The sequence below is a fragment of the Hippoglossus hippoglossus genome, chromosome 8, assembly GCF_009819705.1.
Source record: "Hippoglossus hippoglossus isolate fHipHip1 chromosome 8, fHipHip1.pri, whole genome shotgun sequence".
Taxonomy (NCBI): Eukaryota; Metazoa; Chordata; class Actinopteri; order Pleuronectiformes; family Pleuronectidae; genus Hippoglossus; species Hippoglossus hippoglossus.
This window is the reverse complement of record NC_047158.1, coordinates 4,680,919-4,703,820: the sequence shown is the minus strand read 5'-3', so window position 1 is coordinate 4,703,820 and position 22,902 is coordinate 4,680,919. Positions and strand designations below refer to the sequence as shown.

Below are 22,902 nucleotides of genomic sequence, written 5' to 3'. Positions count from 1 at the left end.
GCCGGACTGAAAAGAAAGGCTGATTTAATAATTAATGAAATGTACTTTTATGGCAACAGCTTAGAAAATTACAAGGTTTTAATTAAGAAGTGGATTAGTTGAAGTCTGTGTTAAGAATTAATGATAAATGTCCATCCCTAATTGTCAAAGGGAAATTGAATGTTTGTTTTACACTTGCTCTCACTGGTGCTGGAATAGAAGCTGCAGCACAGCAGAGATTTTTTTGTGAACGAGGAATGCGGAGCAATTTTTCTAAAGAAAAAAGAAATTCAGCGCAGCACTTTTTCTTCCTGGTAATTACCCTCTTTCTAAGCGGGTCGCAAGTTTTCATCAATGTTTATTATTGATTAAATCTGTCGTTGTAGCTGTCATTTATGAGTCGGGAATTACTGTTGATTGGTGCACAAGGGTTGCATATAATTGGGTTACATTAAATAGATAATTCAGCTGATCTCATAAATGTCTAATGTGAAGGCTTGTTTGATTATCAATTAATGTCAAACGGAGATGCGAGGGGCTGTTAGGATTCCTGTTGGATTTGCTTGTGTTGCATGTGGCAATGCGACTGTTTCTATCTCTGCACAACTGTAACAGCCTGCGGCTCGTACGGTGAAATACATCTATTTTATATAATATATGCACTAATGAATTCAAAGTAAACACCAAGCATGCGCACACACACACACACACACACACACACACACACACACACTAGCCAATAAACACGTCTGTGAAAGATCCAACAATTGATAAAGATGTCAGACAGGACAGCGGTAAGAGGTGTCAATTAAACACAAATAGTTACTGATTTGACCTGTAACTCATAAGGAGGATGCAAAAACAAAGAGTGGAAAAACATTTCACAAATCAATAAGTCAAAGCCTGGCATTTATTTAGCATAATAGGATGTTTTTAGGAATTATTAACTCATTCAATTCCTCTTAAAGGGGCAGTTTGATTTGACGCATTAGTTTTTTTTTTTCCATGTTCAGGACTGCTCCTTGGTTGTGTAATATATGATGTGGCTCTGCGACTAGATTACCATAATGATGTCACAGTGATGTAATCAGGGTTAGGGTGAGCACAGGATTTGAACAGAAAGCTGGTTTAAAATGTGGAACAATCTCCCGTCACCTATTGTCACACTGGTCCATTTCTCCTGCACGTTGATGCTAAAATGTAAACAAATCTAAAGGTTTGATCTGAACGTGTGTTTGAGCACGTGGACCACACACACACACACACACACACACACACACACGCACACATGTGTTACTCATGTTTCGAAGACAGCTAACGACCGCTGTCATGGCGTTAACATCCATCTCGGACCGCTGAGTAACGACTGAGCTCACAGGCTGCGGCGGTGCTCGTCGGAGTGAGAGGGGGGAGACTTCCTGCTGTGACAGCAAGGCGTGGCCTCGTGTTGCACTCGTGTGCCCGCTGCCGAACACACCAAGCCTGCCCAGCAGTGGTATCAGCATGACATGCAGCAAGCCTTCACATCCCCGACACACAGCCCCTAATTACTGCACAGCCCTGCCAGTTTGCAGCCCTGGGCCAGTATTGCCTGCTCAGTGCCAAGATGTAAACACTGCATTATTAACACTACATACAGTCTGTGCACACGGCCATGTTTAATATACCCGACGTATGTCTACACAGAGGGCGTTATTTTAGTGTGATTCTTTACGTGGAGCCATACAGTAGATTTATTGTTTCCCAGACAGTGAGCTCCAAATTCAGCAGATGGGCGATTTGCTGCATATAGTGTAATGTATGCTTACAAATGATGTTTAATGATGTCTTGCGGGGCCGGGAAGCAAAACATTAGCGTTTTCAAGGCTAAATATGCAAGCTGGAGTTAAATAAAATAAGTAACGCCATGTATTTTGTCTTGTTATTTTATGCATATTTATCGGCTGTCGGGAAGTCTTGATGGCATGGCACGGTTTCCTCATCATGACCGTCTAAATGCTTTTTTTCAAAAGCCGCTTCACACTACCAGAATTCCAAAAATCTGGAGGAGAAAATGTGAGGCTTTTATGTTCCTTTTTTTTTTTATCTTGTTGGCTTTAAAGCAGATTTCAGATTTAGGTTCAAGAAATCAAAAAATGCTTTATCACCCAATCAGATACCCTCTATGTGTATTTGTTCACTATAAAATGGCCGAGGTGCCTGAAACATTTCTGTAATAATAATAAGACATGATCCTGGTGTTCTTATTTGCAGCTATGACCATGATAGTTGCTAAACGTGGCTGCAAAAATGCTTTGCCAAAATTCCACACGCTTTATTTTTCAGTTATTTTATTTGTATTTGTCTTTGTTTGGGATTATCCTTTGCTGGGCGCCATTTAGCTGCAGCACCTCGTGTAACTTCCTGCCTCCACAAGAATAGCGAGGGTGCTAATTAATGCAATATTAAAAAGTTGTAATCTTTTACACGGAGAGAGACAGAAGTGAAAACATAACTTTATTTCCCTGATGTTCCGTTTGCTGTATTTCAAACTTCACCATCACTGTGCGCAGCCTGATTCTCACGACAGGCCGTATTCAGCATGGAAATGTCAGTACCTACCTGTGGAGCCGATGAAGACAGATAAAACGAGTGTAGCTGTGGAGTTGTTAAACGGGTCACTCCATAAAGTGAAGTGTGTGATTAAAGAAAAGTAACTTGGGAGACTCGGGCTGCAGCCGCCGCCTCTTCCTGTCTTCAGCCAACCAGCCGCTTCTCTCGCCAGCTGAGGCCGGACGGCGCTGGGGCCGAGCGTTTGATGAATCAGGGCGAAAGGCCCAACTTCCCTGTAACTGCACAGGGAAGTTGTAGGGGTCGAGGGTGAGCAGCGCTGCGCGTTGTCTCCTCTGGAGTCTCTCTAATGACAAGATCTGAGTGTAGCTTGGCAGAAGAAGCTCTGTATGTAGCGGTTCACTACAGAACAGAGGTGAGATCGTCATGAAATATTAAGACAACAGGTTTTTTCGAGTCAGTGAGGGTCTGAGACAGATGGACATTTTAGGCAGAACAAGCTCTGTGTGAGGCCTTCACTTCCTCATCTCTTTGAAAGCTCTATCTTTATAATGGATGGCAGTGTCTCTGGGGAGTGTCTAGACTATGGTGGGAAATCTAAATGGTTGGGAAAGCCACTTGCATCCTTGGTGAGGAGAGTGGAGCATGGGAGAAATGCAGCGCACAGAGGAGACAGGAAGCAGGGACGACAGCTCTGCACCCTGAGCCACGCCATCTCAACCCAAATTCCATTTTTCATCTCTAATTGAAGGAGATTCCTAGAAAGAAGACATCGGGATTATATGATGCTTAAGTGCCCTCAAATGCTTATTTTCTGACTTTTTTACCCCCCCTTAATCCCTCTGACCCCATATGGCCTTAGCCTCAGACCATGATGCTCTCTGTCTGCATCCACATCACCCCCGTCTGTCTGCTGCCTCCCCTCCGGTCTCTCCCTTTTTTTCTTTTTTTTCTATTTTGCCTCCACCCTTTTTCTGTTCCTCCATCTCTCCCCTCAGTTATTTATGAGCAGGACTTGAAATAGACTTCAGTATTTGATAAAAGCGTGATCCTTAATCCGAGTTGCCTGAGAAGTGCATTTCATTTTTATTTCCCATCAGAGATTGATGTAGGAATGGGGCGGTTACCCACTCTGTGATTGCTAATGTAAATCCATTGGGTTCTGGTGGACATGTATAAAGATATGGAGGACTTGTATGTGCATGGTAATGCCACAGATAAGAGATTGTGTGTGTGTGTGTGTGTGTGTGTGTGTGTGTGCGTGTGCGTGCATGCAAAGCAATGCAAAGGCTGGATTGTGATGTGACACAGATGTGAGGAAAGAGGAAAGAAGAATTATGCCATGCTTCTCTTGATTTATCCAAAGTGCATTTCCCTCCAGAAATCAACCATTCTTCTTAAACATCGCAATATTTGCAAAATCACTAATTACATTTTTTTTTTTACTGCCAGTGTGCCGTTTCATATTTCACTGTTCACTTGTGCCTTTCTGAAGGAGGTGGGAAAATAAAATGGGTGATAAATTTAAGATGACAGTTACGCCATATGAATGAGGCCCCTTGTGTATCAATTCGCTCAAAGCCAGCTGCAAATTTAACTCAGCCTCCTTATGTGGCAATTACTGATGGGTAACATAACCTGAATATATCTGCTCTGTTCATTACGGCAATGTTCTCTATAGCTGGCAAATGTTCTTTAGGATCCTACAGCAAATTAGCTCATCCCCCAGGACGTCTTTTGTTTTATTGGATGATCCAGCACTAGAGGATGCCGCAAAACCACTGGAGCTCTCCGCAGCTTGCCCCGGTTGCCACAGGGTTAATATTTAAAAGCGCGAGCTCCCAGTCGTGTATTGATGATATGTTTTGAAAATTGCTGAGGCAGGCTCATTGTTACAGTGCTGTCTAGAAGATAGCCAAACCCCCCCCACCACATACACACACACACGTGCACACACACACACACACACACACACACACACACACACACACACACACACACACACACACACACACACCCTCCCTCCCCTCATCCTCCCATTTTTCCCCTCCCCCTTTACAGCCGCCAGATGGAAAACACACTAAAGCATGTAATGTAATATAGCTTGGCACACTAAGGTGTTTCACACCAACTTCATCTGGCCGCTGATCTGTTACTAAAAGGGGTTCTCACCAAACACACTCCTGGTCACCAACCTATGAGTGTGGGAGAAAAAAACAGAAAATGCACAGACACACACACACACACACACACACACACACACACACACACACACACACACACACGAAGAGAGTGAACCTCAACTGCTAATAGTAGAAAACAAGTGGAAAATAGGCTGTGCCTCCCAATTGCCTGTGGCATACTTTAAGGTTTTCTCTGAAATCCCCCATTTTTTTTTTCTTTTCAGCGTTGTTTTCTTCTTCTTCTTCTTCCTCTTCTTCTTCTTCATCTTCTTCGTCTTCGTCAATGAACTAAAACTGTCAAGTGCAACGCATCCGTAACAAACAGTAAGACAGAGGAGCGATCTGTTAGTCCTCCACTATCACCAGCATCATCATCATCAACACAAGCGGCCCCCCCGCCCCAGCACTCTCCACCACAAGTCCCAGCTTCCTGCCCCCCCACCCCCACCGCTCCCCCTCCCTCCATCCCCCCCCCCGCCTCCCTCCCCGGGATGCTGAATTTTACAGTACCGTCTGCAGGATCCCGGTTTGTTCGGCGCACTCCTCTGTGCAGAGCAACACAGCTCCGGTGGAGGGAACGCTGGAGGCAGCTGTCAAGCGCAGGCTGCTGCTCTTGTTGAGCCCCGGTGCTGTACCGACTGATTTCACATTCACCAATAAGAGACGGCAAAAGGGGGGAGAGAGAGAGGGAGAGAGCAGAGAGGCAGAGGGAGAGTCTCGAAGTGAGTGGTGTGGAGAGGCAAGTAGAGTGGAAGAGTGTCAAAAGAAAAAAGAGGTTACAACACCTCCCCAGCTCTCTTTCCTTTTCCCCCCTCATCTGCTTTTTTCACCCTCCTCTTTTGTTGGCTCAGAAGAGGAAGAAGAAGAGGAGAAAGAAAGAAAGAGGAAGGAAAGGGGGCTTCTAAACATTAACTGAAGAACAAGCTGCTTGTAAAGAAAGACGCGAAAAGAAGAAGGGTGGGGGGGGAACCTCAAGTCAAGCCCCATTGAACAGTTTAGAGGGAGGGCTGCCTCAGTGGAACAGGGATCAGTAGAGCTCTCTGTCCAAACGCTCGGACTCTTCTTGACGCCCACGCTGGCTGGACTGGTCCCAGTGCTCGGCCCCGCTCACGTCTGCCCGCCTGCCCACACCTGTCCCACTTCCACCATGATGATGTACTTTTGGGTGAGTACTGGTCCACAAAGTGTGGATCTCTCATACGCTCACACTGCACCAGCACGGGCAGGGAGTTGGTGTGTGTGGAATATGCGTTCGAGTGTGTTTCATCCCCCTACAGTATGCTATACAGCGTGTGTGTGCGTGCGTGCGTGTGTGTGTGTGTGTGTGTGTGTGTGTGTGTGTGTGTGTGTGTGTGTGTGTGTGTGTGTGTGTGTGTGTGTGTGTGTGCGTGCGCCATTGCACCTCCCACATGCATGAACAGAGCTGATGGTTTTCCACTTTCATGTGTTTTATTGATGCTGGGTGCTGCAGATGCTATAGAGGCCTGCATGTACGTGTCGGATTTATTCAGCCTTTAAATGAGAGAGGATGTTGGAGCGTGATTATTACCCACACTAATACCTTTACAAGTATTGTTATTCAACTTCCACTGGCAGTCAAAAATACCCAGCATGCAGTATGTGTGTCATTCGAAACTGTCTCTCCCCAATTTAGTGCCGGCATCTCAAAAAACGAGCTGCTCTGGGTCTGCTGGGGACACATTTAGATTTTCCTCGTCTGCTTCTGTGTTTCAAACACTTTTGTGATGTTGTTGTTTTTGTTGCCCACATATCTAAGCCAAGCCAGAATTCCTACTTCTCCCTTTTTTTCCCCGTCTTTTAGTTTTTTCATAAATTAAGCGACATTAAGCACAGAATGAGGATGATTACAGATTGTCGACTAGAGCTGCTGATTAATTCTGTTTGAGATCATGTGTGATTAGCCGGATTGGTTTTGTCTCTTCAGTGGTTTGTATTCTCACCACAACAATACCGGCCCACTGCTCACTGTTTTCTGCATTTACAGTTTTTTTTGTAATTTCTTGCCAGTGCACATTGCACACCATTTAAATCCCCCACTGTTTCCGCTAACTGGTGTTCTGTACCTTCACAGAAAACAAAGCAAATTGAATTATTCTCTAATGCAACACATTTTTCCAGCATGGTCACTGTAAACACTCTGAGCTGTAATGCAGTCACTGTGCAGTGCTCTGTGCTCTGTGTGTGTGTGTGTGTGTGTGTGTGTGTGTGTGTGTGTGTGTGTGTGGATATCGATCGTGAGTTCAGATTTCTGGGGAGAAAGCATCTTTTTTTTGTGGGGGGGAGCAAAAAAAGTTTCTTTACATGGACGACTCCATTATAAATGACTTAATACTTGAACCACTTTTTTTCTCCTCTGTATTTTTGGAAGCGAGGTTAAATCATGAATAACAAAAGCATAATAAGCGTGCCATGAATGAAACAGCGCTGCATATTGATTTAGAGCTCGGATTTCCGTAGAGGGAGAGAAAGGGATGTTTTGGGGCCAGAGTAACTCCAAGTGGAGAAATGAGCCCGCGTTTGAAACGACAAGAAAAGTTTCCTTTTTGTTTCCAAGTCGAGTGGAAGTGACAGGAGGGTTTATGATTTCCACATTATGTCACAACTCAAAGAAAAATAATACAGCATGTACTGCAATGTTGTGCGCTTCTTCTTTTTTTTTCCCTTTTTTTTTTTTTTTTTAAAGGCCTCACTCCAGTGCAGGCCTCCCTGATACTCGGAGCGTTTCTCCTGGGTGCCGGTGCTTATTGAGAGAGTCTTGTCACTGTCTTCTGGCCTCTTTGAAGGTTTGCTGCGAGGATGCTGCTCACCTTCCTCCACCTCCAGTTTCATCACTAATTCTCCCTCCAGCAATTCAGACAATACACACACACACACACACACACACACACACACACACACACACACACACACACACACACACACACACACACACACACACACGGTGGCTGAGTAGAGGGAAGCCGTGACGCTGACAGTTTACAGCCCCGCAGGCTCATCAGTGTAACAGTTAAATATTTAACTGCTTTAACTTTTTATTCACATGAGAAAAAGCGTTATTATTTAGCTCTAAGCATTAGTTCGGTACACGACCCCTTGTTTTATCGTTTACCTTTAAAACCTCCCAAATGCTGTCAGCTCTGTGTTGCTGGTGGTTTCCACAGTGAGACTTAAGCCTTTTTGCATGTTGTCGACAGTTGTGAGGATGATTTCTTGTCGGGTTAAAAAAAACTAAAAACAAAACAGAACAACTTCTCCAGCATGTAGACAATTAAAGGAAAAAATAGATTTATTGAGGAAATGGAGTCAATTACTGATCTATGATTTGAGATAAAACGATTGAGTAGAAAGCAGAAGTTCATCATTTTTCCGTTTTTTTAAATTTGAGGAATTGCTGGTTTCGTATCATACATATCATGGCACCTTGGCCTTCAGGAAATTGTGACGGACATTTTGTTGACGAAAAGATTGATGGCATGATCGGAGAACAGTATACTGAGTCACAGTATATAATGAAAATGATTTTGATATATAGTACAGACGATGTGAATCAGCTTTTAAACTTTTAATATGAAAAATGAACTCTGCGGTGATTTCTAAAACATTTTAATGACCGAGAACAAAGGACAGATATTCTCTCTTCACTGGAATGTGTTGAGTTTTTCGGACTGTCGGTGTAACAGATGCTGTTCCTCCTGATCAAAAGTGAATTTTTCCACAATGCTGATGATAAAGTTCCTAATTAATTTTCAAAACAAGTAACTTGAAAGCAAAGCGACGGGGTCAGGCGAGTGTAGGTGGATCTTTTTTTCATTTGATATAATTCAAACAGATTAGACTGAAAAATAATCAGATAACGGATTAATAGATGTTGAAATTAATTTTCGTCGGTGCCCTGGTGTGATAACAGGAGCAGGAGCATAACTTTTTGACTCCTGAATAAGCAGGAGTTATCAATCCTGAAAATTATTAATGTCTCCAGCTTCCTGTAACAAAGTAATAGAATTATGGATATCTCCTCACCTTCTCAGGTTTTTCCTCTGCAGACCCTAAAATCAACATCTGCTCAGCTGCAGAACATTTGCAAAGCAACACGACGGGTGAACCAGGCAGAGCATTACATTATACTTGTCACTCCTGAGAAAAGTATCATCATAACTGGTGCATGATCAATGATTTACCACCTATCCCTGATATCTAGTGCGTGTGTGTGTGTGTGTGCGTGTGTGTCAGTCGGCCAGCGTTTAGCTGCGAGAGGAGGATGGGACCGCCTCCTGTTTGAACTGCAGGTGGTGAGCATTACCTGCGGTCCCTCCGGAGGCCTGTCAGCCGTGCATCAGTCTGGGGAACCTGCAAGCTCCCCTCATTAGAATATTTATTCACCAAGCAGATGTTCTTATCCAGGGCAATTACCTTTGGCTTACATTTCCCTGTTGCCCACTGATATAGATGAATGTGTATACAAAGACGTCCCGGGTTATGCATGGGGCCCCTGGGTGCCACCCACCTCTCTCACCCATATGCACGGCGGGCGAAGCCAGCGACCGTCTGGTCCGCCACAGTGTGCAACCCAAACCCAACCTCAACTCCACTGTGGTAATTGGAAGAAGTGGAGGCACATCTCCCGCGATGGCCACATAGTGATGGAGAGGCGGCCTGTATATCATTCTCTCCACCCGGCTGTTCCTTTGTATTAGGGACAGAGAGAAAAAGGGAAGAGGCATGGAGTGGAGAAACCATGCATGCTTCTGTCCTCCCCTCAGTGTGATGAATAATTTAGCAGTGCAGGGCCCTCGCTGTCGAGTGGAGATGGTGGTAATGGGGAGGCTGGATATATATGGCATGGCAAGGAGCAATGGTTTACGTTAGACTTCCCCGACCAACGCACTCAAGTGTGCCACAGGCTGCTCACCAAGTGTGTTCGGCCTGCATTAATGCTTTGTTTTTATGTGTAAAACAAAAATCGACAGAGAGACGTCCACAAACACCGGCGTAAAAATGAGCAAGGAGCTGCTTTGAGGCTTTGGATCGTTGGTCATTAGCAGGAGTGGATTCCTTTTAGGCAGACGCTCAATCAAAGCTGTTGTGATTTGGTCTTATACATGGTGCATTACAATGCAAATTGTATCAGTAGTTTAGATTTTGCCCAGATGAAGAGTAGCTTGAAGCACTGCTTTATCCTCCCTTATTCAACACAGTGACTATATGTTCAGCCTGTGTTGTGCTACGGTGCAGTTGTAAGGTCTCAGCCCCGGTGAGGCTCACTGTGTGGGTCTGCAGCTTAACCGGCAGACGATGTTAAAATTCATGGCGGACGACGTATGGAGGGAAGCACAGTTGCTCCCGCCCACTCTGGGTGGGAGGGCGGCGAGTCCAGGCCGCCGGTTTCATATTGCAAGATGAAGTGCTTGCAATCGTTTGTTAATGTATTAATTGATCTGTGTCCTCAGACGGGCGAATCAGGAGTAGTGTCACGTAGACTCTTTAGTACTCCCCGAGACGCCTTCATTAGATGCTGCTGGCCAGCTCTCCACCCCCATTACAGGGCCACGCTGCCTCACACTTTACCTGACTGCTGTAATAACTTTAGACATTTCTATCTCCCCCGGCAAGTCCTCCGACAGCCAGAACAGTTTGGGGGCTTAACATCAAATGTGAGGCGCTTCTTTAAAAGGCTTATATTGCAGGTGATTCACTCCGGGGTAGGGGTGGGATGGAGAGGAGTGGGCGCGTGGACGTTGTTTTGTCTGCGCCGTCGCTCGCCTTTTCTTACACGTTTCAGGAGTGGCTGTTGCAATCTGTCATTAACGTGCAGCTTAATGTTTTATAATCTGGAAGGCACACATGTCTTTGTGGCAGAGCTGATGTAACGGCCCCGCTGCAGAGCTAAAGGAAGCAGAGGAGCTGCTCCATCCAGGAAACCTGCTATCTGTTTAACCGCTAATACCAGCGGGATTAAAGCAACTTCATCTGCTTGTAAACTGTATATTTTTTCCAGTATAAACACATTTTTCCTCTTCCTTGAAACGCATAGGCTCCACCCTTTGCACTCTGCGGGATCATTAGCAATCAGTAGCTTTAACAATAATTCTGTCAGCTTTTGGTCTCTTCCCCTTGGGGCTAATGGGTCTAGAGCCCAGCTAATTGTGATTAGGCTCTGACAGCAGGTTTTACTTGCAGGATTTTCACACCACAGTCCTCTTTGATATTAGCCGCACAGCTGATAAAGAGATTAGATACCGAGAGAGAGAGAGAGAGAGAGAGAGAGAGAGAGAGAGAGAGAGAGAGAGAGGGAGAGAGAGGATGGAGAGGAGGGGGAGACGGAGGAGGAGGGGGAGTGTTCTTAAACTACAGAAAGACACCTACACAGGGGAAATCACTGGCGAGTTTAGCAGAGGAAAATAGATCCGGACGCAGTAAAAGCCTTGCGCTCGCTTATTGCACCTGCTATCATTAGCGCTTTTGTACACATGGTCAGCCTCCCAGGGAAAAGTCATTATCCAGCTGTGCCGTTATTTTTCTGCTGTTTTCTCCTAGTGGAGTGTGACTTCAGGGCTATAGCCAGCGCACCATTTAATGCCTCCAACACAATAAAGGACTCTAGCCTTAATGATGTGGGATTGGATGGCCATGCCTCAGGTTGTCCAGGGGCTTGTGAGCTGTTACTACGAGCGGCCATTTTGCCTCGCCGCAGTCGAGGCTCCGTGTCAATTCAAGCCCGACCGTTCGGCAGGAGGCGAAAAAAAAAAAAAAAAATCGGATTTAATGATTAATGGCGGCGGCGTCGTTTGAAGGGCCCTCTCCGTCTCTCTCCAGGAGAACGAGAGAGTAAAGGCGTGCAGCTCCAGCAGCAAAACAGTGAGCCGGTGGAGAAGTAGGATGGAAAGTTGCCAGCGCCGACCAACTTGCCAAAACACGGGGCGATATTGTCTGTATTTCCACTCGTGAGGGAGTGAACAAACGCGGATGAGTGAATCACACGCAGCGGGATGTGTTATTATGCGGAAAAATGTTTTAAACTAAAGCGAAGCAGACATTTTACATCTTACTGACTCGGGGAAATTAAATATTAAGATAATGGCTCCTCCAACAAATGATGAGCCAAAGAAACTGGAGCGAAGGTTCAAAGATTTTGCCCCAAATTCCATGACGTCTTGAGCCTAAAAATAGACGGAGACATCATTTGCACATTGACAGTAGGACCAAAAGTGTGTCTCAGGATCATACCATGTGTCATTTAAGCCTTGGAGAAGCAGGAAAGAAAGTATTTCTTGGCAATTTAGATGCTATGGCCTAAAAATGTCCCGCTTCGGCTGATCCAAGGAAAGAAATAGCATCTCTCAGCACTGATTCATTTGCCGACGTTCCCTTTCCTCTCCTTTTTCATTTCCAAATGCACTCGCACAAAAGTATCTGTTTAAGTGAGCCTTTCCGATGCCAAATTCAATATACCGATGATCTTTTTTTTTTTTGCAGTCGTATTTATTTGTTTTACTTTTTTTTTTTTTTTGCGGTCGGCCTGTTGCACTGGCAGTAACTCCAGAAGTCTCTCATGGCAGTCCTTCATCCTCCTCGGCAGCGTTGCAGCAGAAGGTGTATGCATCGCTAACACGCCTGTGCCATAGATATGCCCTGAAGTGTCAGCTCTCACATACGGAAGAGATTGGAGGAGAGGCCCCGGTGAGAACGGCAGCAACATATCCACTGGCAGCCCGCCACGCATGATAAGAAAACCACTCCTGCCCTCTCTCTTTCTCTCAAATGTAATTTGTGCACTTTTCACCATTTTATACTCAGTTGTTCCAATAGTCTCATCAAGGCGCGCTCTTTAAAATTCACAAATGAAAAGCACAAGCCGTAGGTTTTGTGATTGTTGCAGCGTCACTCTGACAAAACAAGTAAAAACCCTTAGAATGGTCACGTTTGCATTTACAATCTTAGATCAAAAGTGACAGCTGACAAAAAGCACAGCGAGAGTCAAAACACACCCATCCTCTTTTGGAATATGCTTTCAGTTCTGTTTTCATTGCAAAATACATTTTTCCCGTGCGTTTTGTTAAACCTTTCAGTGATGAGCTACACGATCAGTATTCACTGACCTTTTTCATGGGACTCCTACCTAATATTCTACATATAGATTATACAACCTCATGCACATTGAAACAGTCACATTTCATACACACATTAACAATCTAGAAATTAGTCCCAATATTGGCAACAAATGTGTGTTTTATTGTACACAAAAGCTTTGTATGATGAAATATGAGGCTTAATACTCCAGCAGGACCAAAGCTAACATTCAGATCATTGAGGTCATGTCCACAGGATTTTTTTCAACAGCCTGGGGAGGAGTGTACTACTCTTTATTGTACAATTTAAAAAAAATACTAGACCATATCTCTGCCAACAACAGTCCCCTTAAAGTCAAGAGGCCAGAGGTAATGATTATTTGATATACATTCAGTATAAAAAACTGCTTTTTCCCGCAACTTTTGCTACAGAGAAAGATTTGAAATTGCTGATAAACATTCCCAGGAATCTAACGGTGATATCCACTGGTCTTCTCCTTTTTTATATGTGTTCATCTTTAGGGTTGCAAAGGCTCTCTTCAAAGCTTCTTATATACTCTTCTCAATCAATCCCAGTGAGTATAAAGCCACTTGTCACGTAAAAGGGTGAAGAAACACTGTGGCACATGGGCTGTAAAATTAATGGCAGGAGAGTGACATTAGTGTTATAGGTTATTGACCGATTTCATGGAATTTATGACCCTAATCGAGAGGCAGTGTCAAAGGGAATGAAGCAAATAAGAATGGGGCTGACAGCGCGGCCGCACTGTGGCCACTGGACGCCACAATTTGAGCCTTCCCAGTAAATCGTGGCCGGGACTTTACAAGTCTCGGCGGAGGCCCCTTCTCACTCTGGTTGCCCGGGTCCCGAGGCCATGCCCCGGGCCTACCTCCATCCTCCAGGTCAGACACAGCCAGGCTCAGTGGATGATGAGAAATGCTACTTCATCTCACCTCATGTCAGGCCGGGGCCTCTCTCGGTGTCAGCCTGTGTCCGTGTGGGTGTGTGTTTATGTGCATCCTCATCCACACACGTGCACGCTCCTGTCAGTCGTTTTTTTTTGGTTTTGTCGAGGGGGAGGTGCCCATTCTCATGTAGTTTTCATGATCATTATATAACCTGCTGTATATGTGTGGCTACTGGTCTCTGTTTCCATGCCCGGTGTGAGCTGGTCAAAACTCCTGTTTAAGCTGCGACTAGAAACAGAAATATTCAGCAGCGTGCAAAGGGCCAGCCCATAAAGATGACTGAATTCCTGCTGATGAATAATTCTCAGTGAAAACACCGTATAATGTGACACGTTTGTCATTTTATCCCCAAAATAAATATATATATATATATATATATATATATATAAATTAATACAGGTGAGAGGACTGTGGCCAAAGAACACCAACACAGATTTCCTTTTCTTTTGTTTCCCCTCCATAAAGGCAGATGGACGCTTTGTGCACCCAAAGCTCGCCCTTCGTCCTTTTGCTGTTATAAACCAAACCACAACCACAACCGCTGCTAGTAACTAATGCAGAATGACTTTTCATGGTGCAGATTCACCAAACCTTAGATAATGCAGGTGCAGCCCGGATGAAAAAAATGCAGTTTTTCTGTTCTACACTTTCCGTACTTGTTCACTGCTTTAAGTCAAAGAACGTCACAAAAACATGGTTCACGAGCAGCATTTGTATCATATCATGTGCACCTGAGTTTGCGAAACCGTTCGCGTCGGCCTAATAGTTGTAATTTTTAAGTGTGAGAAATTGAGAATTACCGACAGCTTTAGTATCTCCCTCTGGACCGCTCACAAAATGGCTGCGGAGCCACCATCACTGGCCAGGTACAGCTGAATAAAATCTCATATCAACTAATATAATAAGTGCGCCTGATTTAATTTGAGCAGTACACTGTTTTATGTGGTTTTGGGTGATGACTGCTGCAGAAACCACACATGCTGTATATACGTCTTTCCAGTCCAGCAGGAGTTCATGTGCAGGTTGCGTCCTTGTCGGCACAGATAACAACAAATTGGAGGGCGCAGTGATGTCCGCGCAGAGCCTCTCCATCTCCCTCTGATGATACAAATGTACATCATGTGGACCCTCGCCGATCCCTGCATACTCACGCATGTGGAAAGTGTAACACTTGCTCAACTTAACATGAAAACAATCAAGTCCGACATGCCCGGCTAAGACGTGCGGCGGTGACATCCGGGATCTGTGAATAGAGAGACTGAAACCTGAGAAGAAAACAGCACGTGTTCGTGTTCATCATATAATCTATTCGGATGCTGTTGTCTCGAATCTCTTGCTCAGGTGCGTGGAGCTAGTGCTAAAGAGAGAGGCAAGGAATTAATATTTAAAACAGGCTCACTTCACCAGAAGACGCTTCCATTCATCTAAAAATAGAAGCTGACATTATCTTGTTGTCAACAACTTGGCTTGGACCTCCCAGCGAGGGGCAACTCTGTGCCGTGTGTTTACTCGGGTCCTTCGGGCTGTGTGAGGACGGTCAGCTGTGGCGGCGGTGCCTCCACCGTTCTGCCCCAGTGCTCTGTGGCTTTGTGCAGTGGCTTTTGTGCAGCGCCCTAACCTGCTTTAAAAGCCCTTTAGTGCGGGTTCTGACATGCTGCGCTATCACATCGTGGCCTCGGCAGAATGTATAGAGCCATTCAGACACTGCAGAGTGAAATGAGTTTTATCCAGAGGTTGGCGATTGAATGTAATGGCACCCTCTCCAGGGACCAGAGTTTTCTATCCACTGATGTTCGCATTGATACGATGCCGCGCTCGCTCCGCACCGCTGAGGAACAGCTTGGTCTCAGCTCTTTTAAATTATGCATTTTCATGACTAGAATATGGGAAGAGAGTGTGCCACTTCTGGACGTTTACATTAAACAAAACGGATGCAGTGTCTTGCATGTCGCACCATCAATGACCATGTGGATGCTTTAGTGTTTAGCTGCTGTTGCATCTTTTATTTTTGAAGGAAAATATCACAAAAGTATTTTTTTTTAGGCTTTGGTGAGAAAGGAAAACACTAAATGGAAAATGATGTCGCGCGAGCAGAGAATGAATAACACTGATAGTTTCCGAGCTGATGAATGACATGTAATGAGAATTAATATCCATATGAATGTCATCGCTTGGGGTTTGAGAGCTGCCATGACAGCTTAATCCCGAGAAATGACAGAGACAAACAGAGAGGAAGTTTCTCCGCCGCGCTGACTGATGACGCGCCGACAATGTGGCCGGTGTTTTTCAAATAGCGATGAACAAATAAACAAGGACAGCCCTCTCGTCCTCTCATCATCAGCGCGGCCGTGGTATTTGACGGAGAGCGCGGTGGTATGCTTTTTAATTAAAAACGAAAATTCGATAACCTTATCAAGACTTGCCATTTTAGTTTGAGACGTATTGATTGGCCGTTCAGTTATGCAGATCCTTTCATCTTCTGGGCAATTTTGCGTGGCGGCCTCTGGTTACTGAAAAGATCTCATTTCGGAAAATCCATTTCATATATTATTCAGGTTATGTTTAGTTCGGCTTACAGTACAATATTCGAATATGTACAGTATCTTAACATCGAAGGGGCCACAGATTAGAGGTGGAAACGGAGTCAGGTCCGAGGCAGAACGGAGCCTCGGGCAGGAAACGCTTGTTTTTCAAAGAGACTTTTAAACTGGAAACATGAGGTTTGAGTGGGTGAAGTGTGGCTGGAGGTGACAGAGATTCAGGACAAGATGGACAAACTCCTGTTTGGGAGAAAAGGGAAACTGCGCCACTGATGATCTGTCGCAGCGGTAGGCTAATTGCCCACACACCTCTGTGTATCCCCCTTTTTTTTTTCTTTTTTTTTTTAGTTCAATATGTCTGCTAATGGAATTAAAAACATGTTGCCAGGGGTCTTTGCAATTTGGAAAATAAGTCCATTAAGTTCATTAATTTAATAATGGGCAATAATAATGAATAAAAAGTATTGCTCAATTAGAGGGGAGCGTACGGTTGGCTGTTTCACATTCATTTGAAATCACCTCAGTGTGCAATAGCTTAATGAGATTATAATGGAATTGATATCGCATAGGTAGTGAATTAAACCGTTACCAGAGAACCCATTAGGAATGAAATTCTAATCCTAAAAACACTTGTCACAGCTAAAACAGGCTTCTGCTTTTGTTATTAGCCGTCAGGAGAAGTGGCGAAGAATCTGTCTCAACTGGAAAACAGCGTCTGAAGGTGAGTCTCTCATGGCGCTGATGATGAAAGAAAGTGATTTTCCTCCATGTGTGCTAATAGCCGCGAATGTCAGGCGGTCCCTCAGTATGTGTTTGCTATTGTATCATTGCTGTATTGGTGGCATCAGCCCATTGATTCCATCAGCGGCCGCCTCCTCAGGTTTCATAGCCAGTGTTTCCAGACCAGCAAAGCTGCTGAGGACTTCAGTTAAAATTACACAGACAGCACATTCATAGTAATCTAAAAAGGTCAGGATAAATTACACTGCTTATTTCAGTGGAAAAGGCAGGTAATGTGATCCGCCGTGAGTAGTTTTTCATGCTGGCCCCGGTACATTCTCTCTCTGGGCTATGGCGCAGATTTGACTCTTTGACTTTTACACACGCTTGACACTCCATGTCAATTTACTGTCTCTGTCTTTAGGAGCAGCAGGAGTTGGGGCGAGGTGAACTTTTCCTTTTAAATCAGGGTATTACAATAATTTGAGGTGTTTTATATTCCTAATGGCTTTTTTTTTTACAGGAACACTTAAAATAATGTGTCGTCGGAGGATGTTGTTAAAATCAGAAATAGATTGGTTCATAATTTAACTTTTCATTTCACGTGGCCGCAGTGATACATTGTCATACATTACCAGCGGTTTGTGCAGCTTCAGCAAGACAAGCATGTCGGTGTAATGTAATGTATTATAAGTGTCAGTCTTAATGCACTATATATAATGTCTAATGTGCCACCATCACGGATTCAATCAAAAAATGGGATCTCCGCCGTTTGAAAAATGTGGAAACAGGGCGTTAATCAGAGGGGAAAAAAAAGAAACTCAAACAATTTACAGTAGTTTTTAAAGGAGCTGGCGTACCCTTGGCTGACAAAATGAGCACATTTTTTAGCCTGAGTCCTTTTTATGTTGGAGATATAGAACCATAAAAATGATTCAGGTTGTTACTCCTATCCAAAATGGAAATATTGTGTTTTCAAATACAAATCTTGTGGCTACACTTATATTCCCCACATAACATGCTTTTATGAATCCACAGTGAGCTGTGAGCTGAACGCAACATTTCCGAACAAGTAGGAAATACACCCGGAACAAGCCACAAAGTAAATCACACACTGGCCAGAACATACAGGTGTGTTCTGACTCGGAGTTTGGTTGCGTAAGCCCGTGAAATCTCCTGACACAGAGCGCTGTACTCTGCGGCCAGAGTTTATTTCCTCATCCTGAACCATTGTGGCACATGCACACACACACACACACACACACAAACACACACATACACACACACACAAAAGAATGAAGTCAAATAAGGATTTTGGGGGGATGTGAGAGGAGAGGAGCGGAGAGATGACAGCACTGAGCATCCTAAAAAAAGAATGAAAGGAATTAATCAGGGAGATATGGTTGTCTGAGATATGAAAATAGGCTTCTGTGAGTGTGTGTGTGTGTGTGTGGGTGCGCGCGCATGTGTGTGTGCGTGCATGAGCGTGGGCATGTGTGTGTGTGTGTGTCAGTCTCTCTGGGTGTGTGTTTGTGACAGAGAGAAATTGAGGTTTTAGAAAGAAAAAAAAAAACGCTGCTTGACAAAATGAGACAAAGAAAGAGGGAAACTCCCAGACATTCAAACTAAGTCCTGTGCAGAGGGAGCACTGTAAGCATGCTGCCGTATGTGTGTGCATATGGGCCAACATGTGTGTGTGTGTGTGTGTGTGCTTAATTAATATTTAAGCCACCTTCAGCATACCCTGGAAAGGAAGTAAAGGGGATTGTGTTCTCATGGATCCTTTAATCCTCTGAATTAGCAGTTTAATAACAAGAAGCCATTTGTAGATTAGTAAGATCAAGCTTCCAAGACGTGCTTGTGTACAATCTACTTAAATGCTTTGATTTTTGATGTCGGAAAATTCCAGTCACACACGCTGCGTATATATACAGTGAGGCTGTGGCAGCGCATGTGCATTTATGGCTGCTATAGGGTGAGGCAGGTGCTGTTTCATTATTCATATATTTCTGACTTGTGCTGTAACTTTTAGCTGCAAATCGAAGCAGGAGATATGAATCAATAACCAGCTTGCTTATCAATTAATCATATAAGTCGCTCAGCAAAAAAAGAAAAAAAAAGCACCATTCTCTGGTGTCAGCTTTATGAATGTGATATTTGATGATTTTACTCATACACACGGAAAGGAGTAAATTATCTATTCATTTTTTTGATTCATTCTATTGATCCAAAAACCTTGAATAATTGATTTTGACCAAAGTTTGAATCGCCAGTTTTATTGGCGAGTTTAAGTTGGTGATGGAGTAACAAATATTACAGGTTCTTACTTGAAACGACATAAAATGTTTGATTTATAGAGTTGCATAGGTGGTGGGTGTGTGGGACAATCCCCAGCATGCACCAGGACAACAGACAACGCATGGACGTAAATCAATTTTTATCGATGTGCATGTATTGTTATTTACGGCAGCCATCACAGAAAAAGGACAACGGATCAGTGTCACGTTACAACGTGAAAAGTTTATTGTTGATATTTTGACATAATGGCGGCATGCAATATTTTTTACACTATAACAAGAAACAGTTTTTTTATACCATGTTATAACATGAGGAGTTGGATGAGTTGGTCTCGGGCAGAGGTGGACTAATTGTGATATGTCCTGAAAACAAGATCCTCCATCAACCCAAGCAGGAAGTAGAACTTAATCAAATCATGTAATAATAATAATGATAATTATCATAATAATATCCATATTTCTCAATGTATTCATTGTCACATTATAATTACATAAATAACAATTGAACCCCTTGTCACGATTGTTCTGTTGTCCTGCCGTGGCAGCAACACGCTTCCATAGTTCCTAGTGTTTCACACTTTTTTCCCTCTTACTTCTCAGTTATCACTGTTCCTTCCTCCGTCTACTTATTTAGCGTGACTGCAGTTACACTGTGAGTTATACTGAGTACAACTGGTAACGTCCTCTGCAGAACTAGTGCAGATATAACATGGCTCATGTAGCAGAGCAGGTGGTCCATTAAATAGAAGGTTTTTTATTTTAATAAAGACACTGAGCCCCGAGTCGTTCTTGATGAGTAGATCTGTACGTGCACGGCTTAGTGCCATGGAAATACAGTTCCTCCATCTTTTATGTGCACACTGTTAAAACAAGGAAAATGACTTTTAAATCCTGAGAAACTCACTTCTTGTTTAACTAAAATAATAATACGCTGTGACATTTTATAAAGTGAACAATTCATTTGTTTATCAAAGAATCATTTGCTGCAGCCCTGTGTTTGTATCAGACAAACAGCAGCATCCAGTGTCTGTACGATGGAGGTTCCTTTTTTCGGCCACAGCAGCAATAAAATAGTTTGGAAAACCTGCCATTAAATTTACATCTATGGACTTTTCATTTAACCATTCGATATTTTTTAAGTTAAGCCTTTGTTTAAAAAGCGCAGAGTTTTCCTACTAGGTGGGGGTGTTCAAAAGATTTGTTTAACTTTCATGTAATAATCTTTTCTTTCGGACCTGTTTATGTTTCAAGTTCAGAAATATCCGTTGGAGTGTTCACAAGCCTGAACAGTTTGAACCTAACGTCTCTGTGTTCACCTGAATTACAGTACATGTTTGTTTTTCATTGATTTGCCATGGATGTTTCGAAGTGTGTGGCCCCTGCCTCAGTGTGTGTGTGTGTGTGTGAGTGTGTACAAAGTATTTCTGCGTTTTGCATGAGCACAACCCTTCTGATCGACGCACACAAATACACACTCACGTAGATCCTATCTCCTCTATCGGCGCTCGGCGTCATCATTTGCCAGCGATGACAGCCGCCTCTGTTTAACTGCCGCAGATCAGCGTGTCACAGCAGCCGCCGTGTTTCTAATCATCCGGGCACAGAAAATCTCCGTCTTTGTTGCCGTTCGCTGATAGTGTCTGTGTTATCCCTGACTCTCCCACCCGGCCAATATCAGAGATTGATTGCTTTTGTCTTGTTATCGGGGTCGTTCAGGTGAGATTGACATGTGCTCGCAGGATAAGGAGCTCCGAGAGGCTCTCAGACTGCAGAGGAGGCGGGGAGGTGGAGGTGGAGGGGCGTCTTCAGTACAGTACAGTTGCGTGCCTTTAAACATGCATGATGACCTGCATGAAATGTTGATGATGAATAATCAGTTGCATCATGGGAGCCGTAAATGGGTCAAAGTGAGTTCCTTGCGCTTCACTTTCTGTTTTGGCAGATACACACGTGCGCGGATTCTTTTCTCTCCTTGCGCGAAGGCAGAGAGAAAATCATTTATATTTTCGCTCGACTCCAAAACTCTCGTCTCGTATTTTATTTTTTTTATTTTTTCTTTTCTTTGCCGAAAGCCTAACCTCGGTCTCGCACTCCGCCAAACTGATGGCGAGGAGGGGAAATAAAGACCTCAGACGGGCAAAATGTTTGTTGCGCACTGAATTCTCTCGGCCACTCTGCCTGGCAGTTGCCGGGTGGGGTGGCTTCATGCTCTGCACACTAGCCACACATTCTAAATAATTCACACTCTACTTGAGAATTCTCCAACGGACTCACTGCCGCCATTAGACACTCTCTGGCTGCCAGTTTTTCTTTTTGCTTTTATTTTTCGGTGAGGCTTGTTTTTCACATTCTGACTTCAACATTACAACCTCTACCACCACCACCCCCCCCCCCCCCCAAAAAAAAAACAGAGGAGGAGGAGAAGGAGAAGAAGACGGCGTGGTGTTGTGGGTTGCAAGGGGGAGAAGAAATGAAAAACGAGTAATATCTCGGGTCGATGAGAGTTCATGGACAATCCAATATATAAAGGCGAGTTTACATGCATAACACTTCAACATTAAGATTTTTCACAGAGTTCAGCATATTTTCTAGAACTCTCCCTCTGCTATTTTTTTTAATCTGAGACGCCTCTTTGACAATGTCTCCCTCATGCAAAATGCATGAGCTCTTGTGGATCGATACGGGCCCTTTAATCTCTCTACATAGACAGCTCCCGCGCTCAGGTGTTGAACCCACACCCATGGCTGCCGCCGCTGCAGCCCAGCTCAGAGGCCAGGGAATAGGGGGGGGGGGGGGGGGGTCAGGCCAAGCCACAAGGGTCACCAACACTGAGGTCGTGGGCCCTGAGGTGGGCAAACTCTCCAATATCCAAGAAAGTCTTTTGTGAAATGTGTCCCGACTTCCTGCTCCTCCATAACAACACAGCCTGTGTGCTCGCTGGAGTCCAGGCTCCAAGAGAATGAAGTTACTGTGTCTCCGGTGCTCAACAGTGTTTCTGTCTCATTAGCTGTAGATGCCGTCATTAAGCATTCTACTACCCAGTTTTATTTTGTTTTTTTCCCCACACTGAAATATTTTAACACGCACCAAAGTTGCTCGTTACATGAAACACGCTGTGGTGGAGAATCAGCGTCAGTCATCTCTTTTGTGGGAATTTGTGGGAATATCGCCTTGTAGAATTCAAAATTCTTCTTATATTATACAAATCCTATGGACATACCAAAACCAACACTGAATGTATCCTACTAACAAATATTGAGTGTGTGTGTGTGTGTCCTCCCAAGCCTGATTTCTTATTCCACTGAGCCACACAGCTCCAACAAACACCAATCCTCCAATAAATAACCATTGAATTAATCAATGCTAAAAATGAAACCATATATTTGTGAACTGGTTTTAAAGATTTACATGATTAGTGGGAAACCGTGGTTTTGGATCTGAGAGCCACAGACAGAGAGAGTAGACCAGTGAGTGAGAGGCAGACGAACACATTGTTAGCTTTGGTATTTCCGTGGGATTTGTTGATGCTATAACAAAATAAAGAACAGCATTATCCTTAAAGTTTAGAATGTAAAAC

The 22,902-nt window shown here is 44.0% G+C and overlaps 1 protein-coding gene across 9 annotated transcripts in view; it reads left to right on the top strand.

Moving 5' to 3' along the window:
* LOC117765858 (RNA binding protein fox-1 homolog 3-like) overlaps positions 1-22,902 on the top strand; it is a 397,513-nt gene that overhangs the window by 274,617 nt on the left and 99,994 nt on the right. Inside the window, exon 2 of one of the 9 annotated variants that reach the window (XM_034592410.1) lies at positions 4,937-5,877. The exons of the other annotated variants lie outside the window; for them this stretch is intronic. Coding sequence (XP_034448301.1) covers positions 5,860-5,877 — 18 coding nt within the window. The 5' untranslated portion in view covers positions 4,937-5,859. The remainder of the gene's footprint in view (positions 1-4,936; positions 5,878-22,902) is intronic. 9 annotated transcript variants of the gene reach the window in all.